This window comes from Lissotriton vulgaris, unplaced genomic scaffold (genome assembly GCF_964263255.1).
Source record: "Lissotriton vulgaris unplaced genomic scaffold, aLisVul1.2 SCAFFOLD_1625, whole genome shotgun sequence".
NCBI lineage: Eukaryota > Metazoa > Chordata > Amphibia > Caudata > Salamandridae > Lissotriton > Lissotriton vulgaris.
In genome coordinates, this window is record NW_028249901.1 from 183,421 (window position 1) to 201,365 (window position 17,945).

Below are 17,945 nucleotides of genomic sequence, written 5' to 3' on the forward strand. Positions count from 1 at the left end.
TAGTCGCTCAGGGCGCCGCCATCTTGATGTGCAGGACTGGACAGCCCGCAACAATTTTCTTACAGTTTTAAGGGGCTTGTGGTCTTCACTCAGTCCATCTGTTGCGCTCTGCAGGTGCTCGAGACGTTCCGACAGCGGGCGCTCACATTTTCAGCTGCTTTGGAAATCGCATTTCGCTATATTTCGCCGCTTACACAACCTGGCCGGCGGAGCTGTCTTACAAGGCAGCCATCCCGCTGTGCACCCTCTAGCGCCCCCCCAGACTTGGGAACCACTTTGATGGCACCTTTTTGGATCATAATAAGAATTTGTTTGAAAAGTTCTTTGAGGTGGGCTGGAGGTCGGCCAGATGGAGGAGTGTGAGGAGGAAATTGATGAACTCCAGAGCATGGCCCTTTGCTACAATGTACAGTACCCAACGATCCGAGGTGAATAAGGACCATTGAGAAGAGAACAGGGAGATTCCTCCTCCAACTTTGTGTGGTGAAAGCAAGTCATTGTCTCTTGGAAGCGGAATCTCTATAGGAAGACTTCCCTCGATAGGATTTAGAAGATTACTGACGGGAGGACTGTTGTGGCTGGGAGGAATATCGCTGAATTCCTTGATTTTAGGAGAGGTATTGAGTGGCTCCACCACGAAAACTAGAGGAGGTGCCGCGTACGCGCGCACCACGAAAGGGCTGCTTACGGAACTGCAAAGTGCCTAAGGAACGAGCGGTGTCAGTGTCCTTTTTTATTTATCGTTTGCAGTGCCTCATCAACGTGTGCACCAAAGAGGGATTCGCCGTCATACGGCATATCCAGGATTTTCGCCTGAACCTCCTGGCGAAAAGAGGTCGAACGGAGCCAACCCTGACGTCGTAAGACAGCTGCTCCTGCGAGCTGACGGAAGCCAGTGCAAGCGATGTGTACAGAGCAGTCAATGATTTCTTCCGACGCTCTCTCTACCTCTTGAAGGATCTTTAAAGCTTCTGCTTTGGAAGACTCCGGAATGAGGGCCACAAAGGCAGACATGTCAGACCACATCTGACGGTCGTAGCGCCCCAATATGGCTAAGGAAGTTGCCGCCCCCACTGTAGTAGAGGCCATTGTAGAGAATTTACGCCCAACGGCGTCAAGGCAACGACCATCCAGATCAGGAGGAGCCGTAATGGGAGAAGTTGGGTTCCTGGAGCGGCGCTTAGCTGCCTGGGTTACCACAGAAGCAGGTTTAGGCTGTGCAATCAGGCAAGCTGGTGAACCAGGTGGTGCCTTGTACTTCTTCTCTAAGCGAGGCAGTTGCGCCGGGATGGAATTAGGCGTTTTCATCAATTTTACCCCCTCATTCCAGATGAACCGTATGGACCTGCTTAAAAGGTTGACTTTTGAAGTCGTATAGAAAACAGTCCTCATCTCTTTGGACCCTAGGCAGCTTAAAGCGTTGTCCACAGGAGGGGAATCCCCTGGCGTCACGGGAGGCGGGGATGGGGTCTGTATCTGGTAATCGTCCCACTCGGCCATATTACCATCATCATCGTCATCATCCCGAACTTCAACATCCTCTTGCTCTGGACGGACATCTTCATCATCCTCATCAGGATACACTTTAGTGTGTATCCGAACAGAAGTTTGAACTTGAGGAGATGGCGCTGCTGGTTGTGGCAGTGGAGCAGCAGCAGGAGCCGTAGCAGGCGCAGGTGCATTTGGCCCCGGGGAACCCTGGTGAGATGACAGGAAACGCCTATTGTAATTATCCAACATGTGCTGGACATTGGAGATGAGAGACAGCAGCATTGTCGCTGTAGGAACTTGAATGGAATGGTCTTCTTCCTGAAAATATTCATCTTCATGGTCATCGCCATAGTCCTGGCATTTAATAACCAATTCAGACGGGCTTCGTGCCGCTCGAAAATGATCATCTACATCCTCCTCAGAATCAGAGTCCTGTTCAGAACCTGTGGCAAACAAGGGTGATGGAGGTTGTGTGTCACTTGGAATGGAGATCTGGTCCACAGGGACTTGTCGACGCTGGTGCAAAGGGTCAACGTTAGAAGAAGCAGACCCTGATGAAGGAAGTGGTACCAGTGGCATTGAAGCAAAAGAGGATGATATCGTCGACGACTAAGTCGTTGTCGAAACAGACGCTGACGACGGCATAGGCGTCGATGGAGCCGCCATCGATGAAGCTGTCATTGACAGGTCCACCGTCAATGGGGCCCGCCGTCGATGGGTCTGCCGTCAAACACCGTCGACAAAGTCGTCGTTGATGAAGCTGCCGTCGATGAAGCACTCGTCGACGGAATGGACGACGAGGAGGCCCTTCTAACTACCTTCGTCAACGAAGATCTTGTTGTCGACGAGGGAGTCTTTTATGGCGACGAGGCGATAGGTATCGTCAACGAGACCGTTTTAAAGCTGAGGCATACCTTAGTCGACATGGATGACCGTCGGCGCTCCCGTCGACGATTTCACACGTTTTTTGGTAGAAACATGATGTGAAGAAGCCGAAGACGCCTGAGAGTCAGATTTCGTGGGCGTAGGCGTAGCAGGAGGAGGTGAAGACACCACAGGAGCCTCTTTGAGTGACAGTTTCTTTTTCTTCAAGAATGGAGAAGGCAATTCCTGCACACTGCTATGTTTTGAGGCGTCTTTTGAAGTTCCTGACACCAGGCTTTCTGCATCAGAAAGAGCTTAATCTTTGTCCTTTAACCTTTGTAACCAGAGGAGAAGACGACCTTCCCTATCTTCAAGGGTCTTAGTGGAGAAGGTCCTACAGATCTTACATTTGCCTACCTCATGGTCCGGATAAAACAGTAGATACACTTCTTGTGGGCATCTTCAGAGTAGAGCCACAACTTCCCACAAGAAGAACAAGGTCTAAATAAAGACTTCTGATTTCAAGTGAATTCTGCTATGTCTTCAAGTAAGAAGTAGGAGAAAAAACTGAGCAGAGCTCAGGGAGACTCCCTTCACACGACGTGCGGTAGAAAATCTGAGGGACTGAGCTTTGAGGAGAAGGTTCTGGAGGGGTGCTTGCGCCTGATTGGCTGTAGTTTTGACTAACATAATGACAAGGATATGTTACAAGTGTTTTTTCTCTCTTGCCATGTATTCCTATGCAGGAATTATGACTTGGTATTTGCAACCATTTCTAGTGTGTATTTTATGCGTTATGTTTTTACAAGCATTTGTTATTAGTATTTTATTGCTATTTTATTTACCGTGGGACTCCCACTTCGACGACGGGGAATATTCAAGCATATGAATCTATGAAAGACATCCTAATACTGGAGAAACAAAGGTATTGGAAAATAAATTCATAGAAATGCGAAACAGAGTAGAAGTTAGGAGTCAACGACTTCCTGGAGAAATCTCCCAGTAGCTAGACAAGGAAAGAACCCTAGTCAGACGTTGATCCCAGCAATGTGGGGCGTAGCAGTAACATGCCATTGTACCATGCCCATTCCCACAGACATTACCCGTTGACAGAGCAGCAGGGAGTGTAATCCTTCTTGTTTTGTGATACAGAAGGGGGCACAAAATCAAACCCGACGACACATGTTGGAATTGTGCGAATATGGGAGGAGATCTGGAACATCTAATCTTCAAATGCCCCTGTGTTACCTCCTATTGGGACAGGATCTTTGGTTTCATACACACAGTACTCCATATCACCTTTCCAAGGGAATTTTCAACGCTTGTTCTAGGTTTTGCCAAAGCCGTCACACTCAATGATGATGACAAAGCCCTACTGGACCTGCTGCTGACGGCTGGGGTCAAAATCATACTTAATAACTGGAAAAGCGCGCACAAAGCTTCCTTTCCCCACTGGCTAAATTGGGTCTCCCACTTAAGAGGTGCAGATAACATATCTTTAACTTCCACCCCATGGAGGCCGCCGCTCAGGAAACTCTGGTCCGCACTAGATGATCACTTTGACGCATTCAAACCTCCATGAATCTGAGCACATGGTACTCAGTGCACTTCTCTGCATAAGCTGTCATGTGCATCCTCCCATTGTATACAGTGTAGATCTACACAAATGCTTAGCTCATGTTGCCTCTGCTATCCAATGTTGGTGTTCTTTTCTCCACAGGTCATGTCATGTGATAATGGTCATGCTAAACAAGTCATCGTGTTACTTTGGACGCAACTCGTCTACATCTGCATATTAGACATTATGTGTGGACCCTTTGTTTTTTGTTTCTGGTCTTATGTTTTTATCTGGACTCGCCTGTATTACAGAATGCAATTTACGTAACCAGCAGCAAAGTTCATAATTCTTTTTTATTTATGATTTTATTATAGCAATGTATGTAAGTTCACGAACTGGTCTTTTGTACTGTTGTATTTCTTGCAGCTCCAAATAAAAAACCTTTATCAAATTAATCTGCTTGGTCAACCATGGAGTCCACAACCCTTGTGGGAATTCAGTGCCAATCCTTGCTCACTTTGGAAGCTTACTAGAAGAGAAGGTAGCAGGGTCACATACTTCTGGGTGCAATGCAGCACTGGTATTGAGGCAAAAGCTCAGCAGGAACCGAGTGGCTGAGTTTCCAGATAGGGTACATTGGGGGCAACCCTTTCCTCTCTGTGCTTCTGCTTCTTATATTGCCTCTTGTTTTTCAGGAGGACTGATATTATGCCCCAACCTTGGGGAAGTCCTCCCTCACCCACTTAATTTTGCACAACAGCTCTCTACTTCCTGAGGATGGTACTCTCTCTCTCTCTCTCTTTCTCTCTCTCTCTCTCTCTCTATCACAAATGCCATTTATATTGAAGATAGCATTGCAGCATACCTAGTCAGGTTGAAGTAAAAACAGAACAGAGGACAAAAACACATCTAAAAATCCCCAAAATATGTCATGGTATCAGAACTGGGTTGATGTATGGAACTAGTTCAGAGAAGAAGGTTCTGATCCATAGACCGTTTGGTGGACGACCGCGATGAACACATGTAGGCACAATATAGGAGTGAAAACTCTGTATTATTAGATACACAACTAGTTTATGGATTTGCCACTAAGAGGCAGGAATACTTCCAATTTCAATAAGGGAAAGCGGCCAGGCGTAAGTATACCGTTTTTTTTATCGTCGCCCCAGCTGACACTGTGGGAAAGACTTAAATGTTGGCACCATACAGTTGATGATAGAAAGTGATGTACATTATTTGACAGCCATATGCACTATCTTTTAAAATCTCTTGTGATATTTTTTACTGTTTGATCATACCTCTTGAACTTTCTTTCGATCAACATATTTAAACTGAGAGCAGAACTGGATGAGGTTGAGGAGAGCAGCAGCATCACACTTGTCAGGTCCTGGTTTCTCTGTCTGGCCACGTGGCATATAGGCCTGCCGGAAATAAAATACAAGTCAAGCATTTTATACACCCGGGAACCAAATGCATATAACTAGCGTATAATCATACTCTCTTCTTTAGGATTTTATTAACAAAGCGTAGCTATTTACAACATGAATTAAATATGAAAGTTTTGCTCAAGTATATGGAATGACACTTTATACTGATATTATATCAGCCTACTACTATCCCCTCATTATAACTAACAAATAGGTTTAGGTCTAATCACTGTAGTGAGGCAGTGCCCATTGCTATCTGGCATGACAGATGTGTGAGGAAATGACTTTTTGTAGGTTCAACCCCACTTTTTGACTATTAGGTACTGTTTTTTCCGACTGTGCAAGAGCGCCAAGTACTCAGTTGTGACCATTAAAAGGGTTTATTTAATAGGCTTATACTCAATCGTCATAAGTTAACTTACTTATGAGTCCTTGGTATATGGTACCCAGAGCATACAGAGCCTATAAGTTGAAATGTACCTCATGAAATGCACCACTTGTTGAGCCACCATGAGTTCAACAAAGTAAAACATGACTCCCAGCACAACACTGCAGACTGGTAGAGCAGTTTGTAACTGCTACCTCGACTTTGCCATTTAAAAAAAATATATAAATCAGTCACTGCTAAGGTAGACTTATTGAGCCCTAAGGCAGTGTGCTGTATATGAAAAGGTAGGACATGTGTTTGTATACTTCCTAGCTGTGAAACCCCCAAATTGTCATTAGTAATTTAGAAAGGCTAGTAGCTCCGCTGGCGAGTGCACTGTTACACACTGGCAACGCAGCTGTGCTAACTTCTGATTGGGACTACTAAAACTGGTACTTCAAGGTATCAAAAGAATCTTTCCATTAAACCTGACTAGTTGCCCATGCCGAATTTAATGTAACTTTTATGTAAAAGGAAACTTTAGAAAGTTGCCACCTTGTTGCCCAAGTTTTTCAGCGACCGTTCGCAGATGCTGGCCACAAGAGAGCTTTCTGCCCTCCTGGGGAAACGTGCGAATGGTTCCCAGCTGAGGACACAAAAGAGGCCTCCCTTTTAAAGGGTGTTAACTCTGCCTGGTAGGAAGCCACATGGGCGTGAGCCCAAAGGATGAGTTTCAAAGGAGAAAGCTGCCTTTGAAGGGCAAATAGTGGACACACACAAGATGGGCTGCACTTTTTCTCTGGTAGAATGTTTAGCATCAGGGACAGAGAGGAAAAAACAGTTGCCAAACCAGTTTTCCCATGGGAGTGTAGCCCTCAGATAGCCACACCTCTAGTGTGGGCTACCAAGCTCCACCCAAGCTCCACACATTGGGAGGGGGTCCTGCCATCATGTAAGTGGGCAGAATGTTGCATTCTGGGATAGTTAGATGCCACATTTTGCAGGAAGTCATCATCAGGCGGGAGGGGCCCTGGTAGCTTTTTGACTAATAGTCACTGAATCTTCAGAGGGAATGTTGTGGGCATAAAAGTGGCACCTCTGACACCCAGACCTCAGATCATATCTGCACTGAAGAAAAAAATGAAGAAGGGTTGCCTTGCTGTTCCCTGGATCTGGCAAGGAGATGCTACACTAAAGACTGGACTGCACCTGCTGCTCCTGGGCTAGCAAAGGGAGGATTGTGCCTGTAGTGCCCTGCTCTAGGAAACGTTTCCCTGTCCCAAAGATGTCCTCGAGCACCAGACAGAAGAAGTGAACTTCAAGAGTCAGTTGGCTGACTTCCTGTTACAGCTCTAAGGCCATAAAAGCTGAAGAAGACACCTTGGCTGAGTTATTAGCCACAATTGTTTGATCACCACTGACTGACAGTCTGCTGGACCCGGGAGAGTTGTCAAAGGGCAGTTTGGTCGGGAAATCAGTGAACTGCTGATTTTGCTGTTACCAGAGACCAGTGGCACGTTGTTTCTGGTTGGCCTTCACCTGGACTTTAAGGGACATCGAAATCTATGGCAGATGTCACTCCACCATGTTCATGGACTGAGGAGTGGTCCCAGGAAGACCCCAGTCAATCAGATCAGAATCCTCAGCATCTTGAATCCCTTGGGTCAGGACCACCCCCCATATTGCCTACGGTGATTCATCCAAAGAGCCTGGAACTGGACTGAAAACTGCTTTGACTGCAAGGTGCCTGTGCTGTTAAGCCAAAGCAGGCAGGAATACCCAAACACTACATTATAAAACTACCATGGTAGTTGCCTGTGCTTGTTTATCTTTGGAGTGATAAGCAGTTATTTACGATTTACATTTCAAATTCATTTCTCCAGTAACCTTGTAGTGGATTTTGTTCATTTTGGTGTCTAAAAATTCGGAATTCCTTAGTGTTAACTTTCTTTCTTATTCAATTGTGTTGGTACTTCTAAATACTTTGCACTAGTTCCTTTGTTAAAGCCTGTCTGCTTGAATTCACAGCTTTCCAGGTTGAGCTAAGGTTTCACAAAAGAGGCTGACTGGGGCTGAGACAGGGTTGTAAGTTGATTATACAGTGAGGCCCCACAACCACACCATAAGCATAGCTGATGAGAATTACCCTTCAAAAGTCTGTGTACGAGTACAGAGGCATGCATTGGGGGGTGTAGAAAGAGTTGAAGTTATGGTGGGTAAAGATGCTGGGGCACTATATCCTCACTTACGAACAAAGATTGAGGCTACAAAGAAGATACATCACATGAAGAACTTTAGAGCTATCCACGTATAAAATGTAAATTGATACTTGTATAGCGCACTACTCCCCTGCAAGGGTCTCAAGGCGCTTGTACGAATACCGCTGTGGAACCCATCCTGGCTTTCCCTGTGAGGCGTTGTAGGAAGGTGGATACCTGACTATGGTTGCCCCCAACTTTTTGCCTGGTGTTTTACTGGTTTTTCGACTTGGTTGACCTGGGACCCTGCTATTCAGGCCCCCAGGCCTACTGCTCTCTCTCTAAAATGGATTCCATGTACCCTAGGTACATATCTAATTGGTACTGGGCCACCTTATCAGACCCTGTAACTCAGGGCATAGGTGTACCCAGGGCCTACCAGGGGCTGCAGCATGTATTATGCCACCCCTGGCTGGCCATCTAGATCTGACACAACTGGCTGCACGACACATGGGGCAAGGTGGTGTAATCACCCTTTGCTTTAGATATAGTATACCTATATCTAACCCTAAAATGGACACCCGCAGTCCTATCAGTCACTCCTATGGCAGGCCTTGACAATCCTGAAGGCAGAGTGCTTGGAATCGTGTGAGATGGTGCTCTGGCATGAGCTGAGCCCGTTTGCAGCTTGCGGAACCAAGTCCTAATAGCTGTTCCATGATAACACGTACCATATACTCTTAAGTGCATTATAATCCTCGCGGTTATATGCTAACTCTGGTATCGCTTTATCAAAACATGTCGAGTAAGGTGTCATACGAATCGGAATACTAACCCCTCGCCAATTCTGGCGACGGGGTTAGCATTCCACCCTTCTAGAGGGACACGACATGTGTGTAACTGTGAACCCCGGTTAAAGTTAACTCAAGCCTCAGCATCACAAAATGGATGCTGCCACCACAGACACAAGTCTGACCTCCTGCTGCTGGGAGTCCTTCCAGCGAGGGAGGCTTGGACAAAGGGTTTCCTGTCAGGGGCGGTGCTAGCACCATCCCAGACAGGGTTTTGTGTATCCTGGGTAGGCAGGGCTTTAGAGGAAGGTGACTGCAAGTGGCACCCCGGTGCTCACTATGCATCTGCTGGCTAGAACCAGTTCCAGGGGCACACCAGCCCCTGAGCTGGGGAAAGTCCGGCATGGGAGAGGGGTGTAACCACCCCCCTTCCTGGTCCCACCCATGGGCAGGACCTACTCCCGTGCCAGCCCCTTTTCCTAGTATAAAGATAGGAGCGGGCCCCCTTCCAAATTAGATCATCTTTGAATCCTGAAACTACTTTCTACGAAAGGAACTCTCGACTACTTCTCAAGATTTCTCCCTTGTGACTAAGGAGTAGTCACCCTGCACCCACAGGCACCATCCAAGAACACTGCGGTTTGCTGCACGTCCTTCCTCCGGAATCCGACCTACCAGCACGACGAGACCCGGCTTCCCTGGCACCTCTGACCTCTACCCACATCGTCAGCTCAGCTGAGATCCGTGGGTGCGACGAGACCTCGAGGGACCGGCCATCTTCAAGACTGCACAACGCTTGCCCAGCACGACCGCCGAGGGATCCTCGAGTGAGTGCTTTGGGGTCCGAGAAGCCCCAACCCTGAGCAGCTCCAGCACCGAAGTTCAGCCTCCCAGCCTCCACGAGATCTGCGTGGGGCCCTTCTGCTCTTTGCTGCTCACAGCGTTGTCTGGCTACTAGCCCGCTGGCTTGTGGCCTTCCCGACGACGAACGACGACATCAACACTGCTGGTCTGGTTGCTCCAGACTGGCCCTTGCTCCCCTCCAACAGAGGAGCACCCAGGCCCTCCTGGTCCACTCCAGATGCCATTTTAAGTCCACCGCGTGGGCTTGCATTTGCCAAGACTTGTTGCCCCAATCCTGGGTCCAGCGACGTCGACAGCAGATACCATCGTGGGACAGCTCGCACCTCCATCCTGGTCGCCGACAACGCCTCCGGGTCCGTGAGACTGCAGAGCCCAGCGTCGCCCACTCACCTGGTCGAGGTGACTCCATCCGGTGCCATCCTGGTGCCCATCTAATCACTGGCTAGTGATTCAGAACTTGGTCCCCTCTGCTTACAGGTGTCTTCCATCCACGATCCAGGCTTGGATCCATCCGAATTTCTTCACTGGTCGCCTGCCAGCAACCTCTTCTTTCAGGCTCTATAGACTGCAACGAGGATTCCCGACGTCTTTCCAGACCTATGCAGCCGCAGCCCCTGGGCTAGGCAACTTCGGCATTTCGGTGCCCCAGCATAGCCTCACTATCCAAGGGTCCAGATCCTTTTTCGTTTCAGCTCTACCTAGTCGGATTCGTCCGATAACACTAACTTTGTAATTCCTAGCAACCATAGACTTTGTTCCGCATCCCGCGTGAGAGTGCACACACTGCACCCGATCTCCCTAGGCCTCCTGCTAGTAATCTGAAGGTTCAGTAGTCAAGTCCTAGCGATCCCAAAGCCTATTAGCGTAGTACTTACCTGCTAGTAATTTCGCATTCCACTTTTAGAGTATATGGTTTTTCTTGCCCCTCGGGCATTTGTGTAAATTGTGCGATTTGAGTATTTTTCCAAAGAGCTTTGTATTGTGCTTAGCACCCTGTCCTCATAAAGAGTCCAGGGTTGTTGTGTTCTAAATAAATATCCTTTTATTTTCATAACAACTTGTGTGGTGTCCTTTCACTTGGTGTTCAAGGGGTATATGTGATGGTATAACAGCTGGCTTAACACGCCCTCTAGAGTTTAGCCTTAAGACGGCTCTTGTCCATGCTACTAGGATAGCTGGTCTACGGTTGACTTACAACCAATCATCAATAAGGGTTGTTTGGACTGATACAAAGTGCTCACTAGAATAGTGAACATTATATATCAGGCCAACTTCTCACAGGCGTCCACTCCTGGGCGCCCCAAAGGTGGAGGCCAGGCACCCTTAGCGTTGTGGGGGCCGTTGTGGAGATTAAGCAAGCTATTGCCCAGAGTTGCAGAGTGGGACTCCATGATTGGAATAGGCACCGAGGCGAGAATTATCAGGTCCGTGGAATTTTTGAGCCCAAGACAAGCCGAGGCGGGGAATTGAACCCTGGTCCCGGGCTAGACCTCTGCATCAGGGTCTGCCTACTGCCTGGTGGAACTTTTCCTTGCAATATCAAAATATCTTTCTCCGAAGCCCCGCAGGATATTGCAATTGGTGTTAATGGCTTACCAAGGAGAGTGTGTAGGAAACTTGATTATTGCTTGAGTCCATTTTTTAGCTAAAGCCAACTCAGGTGTGTAATTGTTGGATCTAAAGTCATTAAGCAAATACATGTGTGATGCTCTGTGACTGGTATGCTCACTGTGCCACAGCAATCATGCTGCACCACACTAATGAGATGAAAAAGGTTGGAACTGGTCTGGGATTGCTTGCGGTTCTGTCCAGAGGGGACCTGGCAGATTCAGGTGAACTATTCCTACTGGAGCAGGGCCTTGCACAAGGTAGGTCTCTTGCGTGGCACTGTAGGACAAAAAAAACACAAAGGTAGGGAATGTGGCTTGATCGAGTGCTAGTGGCTGAGACGTGCAAGCATTCATTTCACCCATCACTTCTGAGTCTTAACTGACTGAAAATGTGTCTATCCAACCCCAAGGTCACACATGAGAAGAGCATACACTTATGTGCTGGGAATGCAAATCCCCTACAACGATATCTTTGAAAGGAAGCCCATGGTAGGTCATTGTTTCTAAAACTGCGGAGCACAGGTCTCCGGTCTGACCAGCTGATAGAGACCGTCAATCTCAGCAGAGCTTCATGTAAGCTAGAAAGCCCCAGAATGGGACATTCCAGGCCGTAACCCTCTTGATGCAGCGCCATCAGGTCATAAGCTGTTTCCAAGCGTAGGGTCAATAGGTTACTCAGGGTCGACCCAATATAAAGTACAAAGGGGCATAAAGGGGTCAAACTCAAAGAGAAGGCCAGGTTACCATCTATGACACTCTTTAAAGAAAGAAAAACCCAGCAAGCAGAGCCCAGTGGTAGACCACTCAAGGGAGTCAACCCATGTCAAAGCTGATCAATGTCTCGTTGGTAATTCCTAAGTGTATTTATGTATTTATTCTAGGAGCTTGTATAGCGCGCAGCTACCCCCAACGGGGGTGTCCCGGCGCTTGGATAGGCGAAGGAGGTGAGTAAGCTCAGTGGTATTTAGGTGCTGGAGAAGAGCCACGTCTTAAGGTCTCGGCAGAAAATAGATTCTGAATTAGTCAATCGCAATGGCAGAGGCAAGCTGCTCCAGGTTTTAGCGGCGATCACTGCAAATGCTCTGCCGCCCATTCTGGCGTGACGAAAACATGGGTATATGAGGAGGCACAGGTGGTTGGATCTAAGAGCGAGGCTAGACTGGGCAAGTTTGAGCCGGGCTCTCAGGTAGGCCGGGCCCGTATTCCGTATTGATCTGAAGACCAGAACCATAGATTTAAATTGGATGCGTTTGGCCACTGGAAGCCAGTGAAGCTTCTGAGGTAGGGGGAGATCGAGTGGCGATAAGGGATGTTGTATATCAGCCTAGCCGCAGCATTCTGGACCATCTGTAAACGTCTGATCAGATATGCGGGAGCCCGTGTATACAGACTATTAGCGTAGTCTAAGTGGGAGGTGATGCGTGCGTGGACAACGATCCGGCGAGATTCCTGAGGTAGGAAGGTGAAACATTTTTGGATCATGTGGAGTTTCCCGAAACAGGCTGCAGAAACTTGGTCGATTTGATTTTTGCAAGAAAGTTTGGTATTGAACCTGACACCTAGATTCCTGGCAAATGACACAGGTTCCGGAGGGGGTAAGTGTATGCGTCAAGAAGCTCCAGGTGCAGAACCCAGTACAGGGAATCAGCATATGCCCAGCCTCGCTGGCCATCAAAGAAAGTCTCATACAAGAGGTTACCCTCAGAGAATAAAAAAGGTCAGCAGACCCTTGAGGAAGCACTCCAAGCACACCTCAAGCAAAAAAGGCCCAGTGGGAGAGCCAATTCAGTTTACAAACTCAGCAGTAATAGACATTTACACTCCAAGTGACCCATTTCTGTACAAGGCTGGCAGCAACTCAGGCACAGACAATATGTAAGCCCTGTGAAGGCTGAATAGGGTGCCCAACTACTTAATTACCAATTGAACGCAAACATAGATTTGGCATCAGACAATAAAATAATAATCGGTGTCTGATCGATGAAGGCAGGATTGTGATTGCGCATAACATCGACACTAAAAATCATCTCATGAAGTATGGAAGATAAGGATATTCTCATATCCTCACAAATATGATGCTTAAAATGCAGGGAAACCTATGTTGGCTCCTTCTTCAATGTGGATCACTGGTGTGGTCCTACTGTGCATTAAACATAATATCGACTATAGGTTTCACTCCTTCGATTGGGGTACAATTGTTTGGTGCTTGTTTGCCCACACCAAAGCTTTGATCATAAGACTGATTCATTTCCTTTTTCTAAATGCCCCAGTTAGATTCAAGATCTTACTCTGGAAGGGATTATCCTGCAAAACCTATTGTGGGCAGAAAAGATTATTATTTGCAAAAACTGAGTCTTGAAGGACTTTTGGAGGTGTGCCCTTGAAGAAAAGGATGTGTAGTGGATCTTTCAAAATCGAAATAGAGATAAAAACTTCACTTTATAAGTTAGTTTTAGATGTTGTGTTTGTTAGAAATAAAGTGTATTTCTTACATAAAAAGTAAGATCATGTTGTAATGATTAAATGTGTAATGCGCTCCCCCCACCAGTGTTGTACATAATGTGCGCTTTATGTTCCTGTAATGATGTCTTTGAATCTGCCCATTAACACACAAAATGTTGAAACCTGTATCAGGGTTTCAGGTGTGGCACAGTGAAGGCACTAAATTAATAGGATTGTGAGGATCGTAATTTTCTCGTCATGTTTCATGTCTAACTATATATATATTTATACACACAATTGAGTAAGCATCTTTAGAATTTCTAAAGAATTAAGGCCAATTTCGCCTCTGCCCATTATTACTGAGAGAGTGAGATCCCATATTTTGTTCTTCTCATACTGTTCCAAAGAGTGTCAAAGAAAATTAGAGGATTTTGGGACGGCTCTACCTCTGACCCAATACAGTTGGTGCCAACATAGGGCCTACACTACAGTTTTACTATGGAAGTAGTAATCTCAACGAGAAAGAGAAGAAAGAGCCCCCCAAACACAGGTTCACTGAGCTACAGTTTCAATGGAAGGATCTCAAAATATGGTAAGTATCATTCAGTATTAATATTTTGTTGAAGCTGTCAGGCAGTTTGTTCTTAGACAACATTTCAAACTTGGAAAGACCTAAAAGATTAAAAGAGAAATGCACATAAGTGCCAGAATAAAAACGCATGGACAAAATGTATGAATAATTGATTCATAGATAAGACTGTTAGTGTGGGCCAGCGGATGCTCACTCCTATGGTGCTCATCTCTTAGTTTTTTACTAAATAGGGCAAGTACTCTCTGCCTCAACGCACCTGCATATTCACAGCGCCAAGACCTCTTGCAACTGGACAGCATGCATACTGTTCTCAATCACTAGACCTTGGTGCAACACACTTTGCTCTATCCAGATGTGTCTACATTCTTCAGGAATCTTTATGTTATTCTTCAGGTCTGTTAACTCAAGTTATGATTCAATGCTAAACATTTAAATAAGAGTAAATAGATACAAGGTACACAATTACAATTATGGAATGTTTAATGCAAAACTTTCCCAAGTAATACATTTGGGTTACACGTGTAGAGTTGCATACTACAAATATACATCTATATATAAAAAAGTGATGTTACCTTTGCGAGTTCCCAGTAGTTGGTGGAAAAATTAGAAGGTTTGCAGTTCCCCCAGTGTACCTCTCCATTCCTGTTCATGTGATGATTTAAAATCTGTTTTTTCCACTCGGCGCACACTGAACATCGAGGCTGAAACTAATGCAGGGCAGTAAGACAGAGATGGAATAAACAGATATGCAAATAAAAAGTTGTATTACCAATTATTTATTTTTTATTTAAGAAAACTTTATTGACATTTACATCACATTGCTCACAAGAGTTCTGTACTTTACCGTATTTGTCAGCTGCCCCTTAGAGCCAAGGCAAATACTTTTCATATTTTTGTAAAGATCAGAAAATGCTCAGGAATAGAAAACAACCCGAACATACAAAATTATCTCTCCACCCACAACGTTCCCCTCCCCTCTGGCTACCTTTAGTCATTTCCTAATACTTTCAGACATAAGGGTCACTACATAAATTTGCTTTCTTGTTTTGGTTCTCGTAATAGATTTCATAATTCTTCACATCATTTCTAAACTATGCGAACTCTAAAGGTTAAAAGATATAGCACAGATGTCTGATGAAGACTGGTGAACACAGGATGCCATGAAAAAACACAAAGTAACTATGGGTCTGAATAAGCTAGTTGTTAAAAATGTCTGAGCACCAACCTGATCCCAACTAAAACAAAATCTCAAAAGATAAGTGATACTTCCAGAGTGTAAAAGTACCCATCAGTTATCGTTCGGTGCCGCTCTTGTCATCACTTGGGACTCCTTACACCAAGGAGGATATTCCTGCATCCATAATAAGTGTGGAAAATTTGAACGGATGCCCCAGTATAACTAAGGGTGTGTAAAAGGTAACCTTATGTTGATAACTGAAAAGCAGGCTGTGATAGGGTGTGTGAAGAAGGTGAATAATATAAAATTGGAGAGTGGAGAGGGAAAGGAATTTATTAGATACCTCTCAAACTTCCAAAGATAAAAGCCAGTGCAGGAACATAGTAGTTTTCAACAAATAGCTACTATTTAGATAGAATAGGTCGACATGTTTCAGCAATATGTGGACCCTACCAGGTGTCCGCTGCTTCCTTCAGGACCAAAACTTCCCTACTGCATTGTGGTGGGAAACAAAATGAGAAAAATCACAAGTGTAAATATAATCCAAAAGTGTCACCTGGACGTCTTGGATAAGTAATAGTCCTCCAAGATTCTAATTGGTAGGACGTGGGCGCTGCGCCTCACCTGGCTGCGGCTCAGGTAGGAAGAGCACCGCTCTGCCCGTCGGTACTCCGGGCGACCCTCTGGGCCGTCTCGGGGAGGTGACGGCCCAGAGGGACGCCCGGAGTACCGACGGGCAGTAGCGAAGTTTTGGTCCTGAAGAAAGCAGCAGACATTTGGTAGGGTCCACATACTGCTGAAACATGTCGACCTATTCTTTCTAAGTAGTAGCTATTTGTTGAAAACTACTATCGGCCAGATTCATGAACGGAAAATCGGCTCGCAAAGGGCCAGAATCTGAGAATCTGTCCCTTTGCGAGCGCAATTTTTTCATTTGGGATTCATCATCCCAAATGCAAAAATCGCTATTATAGAATTCGCAAATTTGCGAGGAATTGCATTTAAGGAATCTCTATTTGAGATTCTTTAAATCAAGTCAAAAAGGCTTTATTTCGATAAAAAGTTATCATAAAAGCTGGACATAAATCACAAATACATCAAGTTTAAAAGCAAAAAGCAAACATGGACATACAGTAAAAGTTTAACCCAATAGAAAAAGTTGGTTAAAAATTTTTACAAATTTACGAAACAGTTCATTTGGCATTCAGTTTAAAAAGAGAATTCAACAGTTAATTTTAGCCTTTTAGTTCGAATGGACCAGGCCCATGATAAAAATTTGGCTAGGGCGCAAGCATAAATGGCACGACTGTCAGACATTAATATCCGAATTGCGGCCATGTGGCTCCTAGTGCCCAGCTGCCTGCATACATTTTTGAGCCAAACCCTCCTGGGAAGGGCATACTCTCCGCATTCAAACATAAAATGTGCCACTGTCTCTGGTTTATCTAGGCATACTGGGCAAAGCTCTGTAGTCTGTGCAGGGGATTTCCAACGTGAAGTAAAAGAGTACAAAGGAAGAGTTCCTGCTCTAACTTTGAAGTACAAAGCCCTATCAAAGGGTTTTACGATAATATCAAGGTACACTTCCCGTTTTGGTTGGTCCTTAAACTTCAAGAAGTCCTCCGTAAGTCTGCCCATAGTATTGCTAGTGTTCCTTTGTAGCAAAATCTAGTCCCAATAAAGTTTCTTAAGAGTTGACTTCAGGGGTGAGGATCTGTTTGCCCACGCTTCGTTTAAGCCCAGATTTAGTAACAATGTCTTCATATCTCTCAACCATTTGATTTTATGCCACCCTGGTAATGACATGATTTCTGCTAGACCTTGCGCATATTTACCAAGTTCCTCCACACGCCACAGTCGTGCCCATAGCAAAAGTGGGCGGAATCTTGCAAGGTCATCAATTGGGCGACCACCTAGGTCCAACATTAGCGGGACCGTGGGAGTACCCTGAGGGAGTGACATAATCGCTCTGCAAATTTTCTTCTCGGATCTTGGTAAATCGTCAGTGATGGATGACCCCCAAAGTTCTGCCCCATAGAGAGCAGAACTAACCCCTTTGGCCGAATAGATCTCAAGGACTACAGCTATTGGTCTTATTGTACAGGAGCGTTGTTCTTTCAGGAGAGCTCCTGTTATCCTCTTGTGGGTTAGCAGCATTTTGTCCAAATGTGGGGTCCATTCCATTTTATGTGAGAGGCGAATACCAAGATAGTCGAAGACTTCTACCCTCTCCAAAGGTTCAGCGTTCAGGGTAGGAGAGCGGACTGGTTTTTTAGGAGGATTCAACACAAGGTATTTTGTCTTGCTTGTGTTGATTACCAGGCCTCGTTTAGAGCAGAAGGATTGAAAGTTATTTAGGAGCCTTTGGAGACCTATTGGGGTTTTTGATTTTAAAAGCGTATCATCCGCAAAGAGGAGGGTAGGTTTGCGTTCGCCAGCCAGGGATGGTTCATCTGAAGGATGTTCCCGGAGATGCTCAACCACCCCATTGGTGTAAAGGGAAAAGAGGGTGGGAGCTAACACACAACCCTGGCGGACACCTCTCTCAACCGGAATACTGCTTG

General features: G+C 45.8%; 1 protein-coding gene across 1 annotated transcript in view; it reads right to left on the reverse strand.

Annotated features, from left to right (window-relative positions):
* CUNHXorf38 (chromosome unknown CXorf38 homolog) overlaps nt 1–17,945 on the reverse strand; it is a 156,973-nt gene that overhangs the window by 112,624 nt on the left and 26,404 nt on the right. The window contains exons 2-3 of the mRNA XM_086950436.1: nt 14,777–14,911; nt 5,212–5,334 (exon numbers count right to left, since the gene is read on the reverse strand). Coding sequence (XP_086806562.1) covers nt 5,212–5,334; nt 14,777–14,911 — 258 coding nt within the window. The remainder of the gene's footprint in view (nt 1–5,211; nt 5,335–14,776; nt 14,912–17,945) is intronic.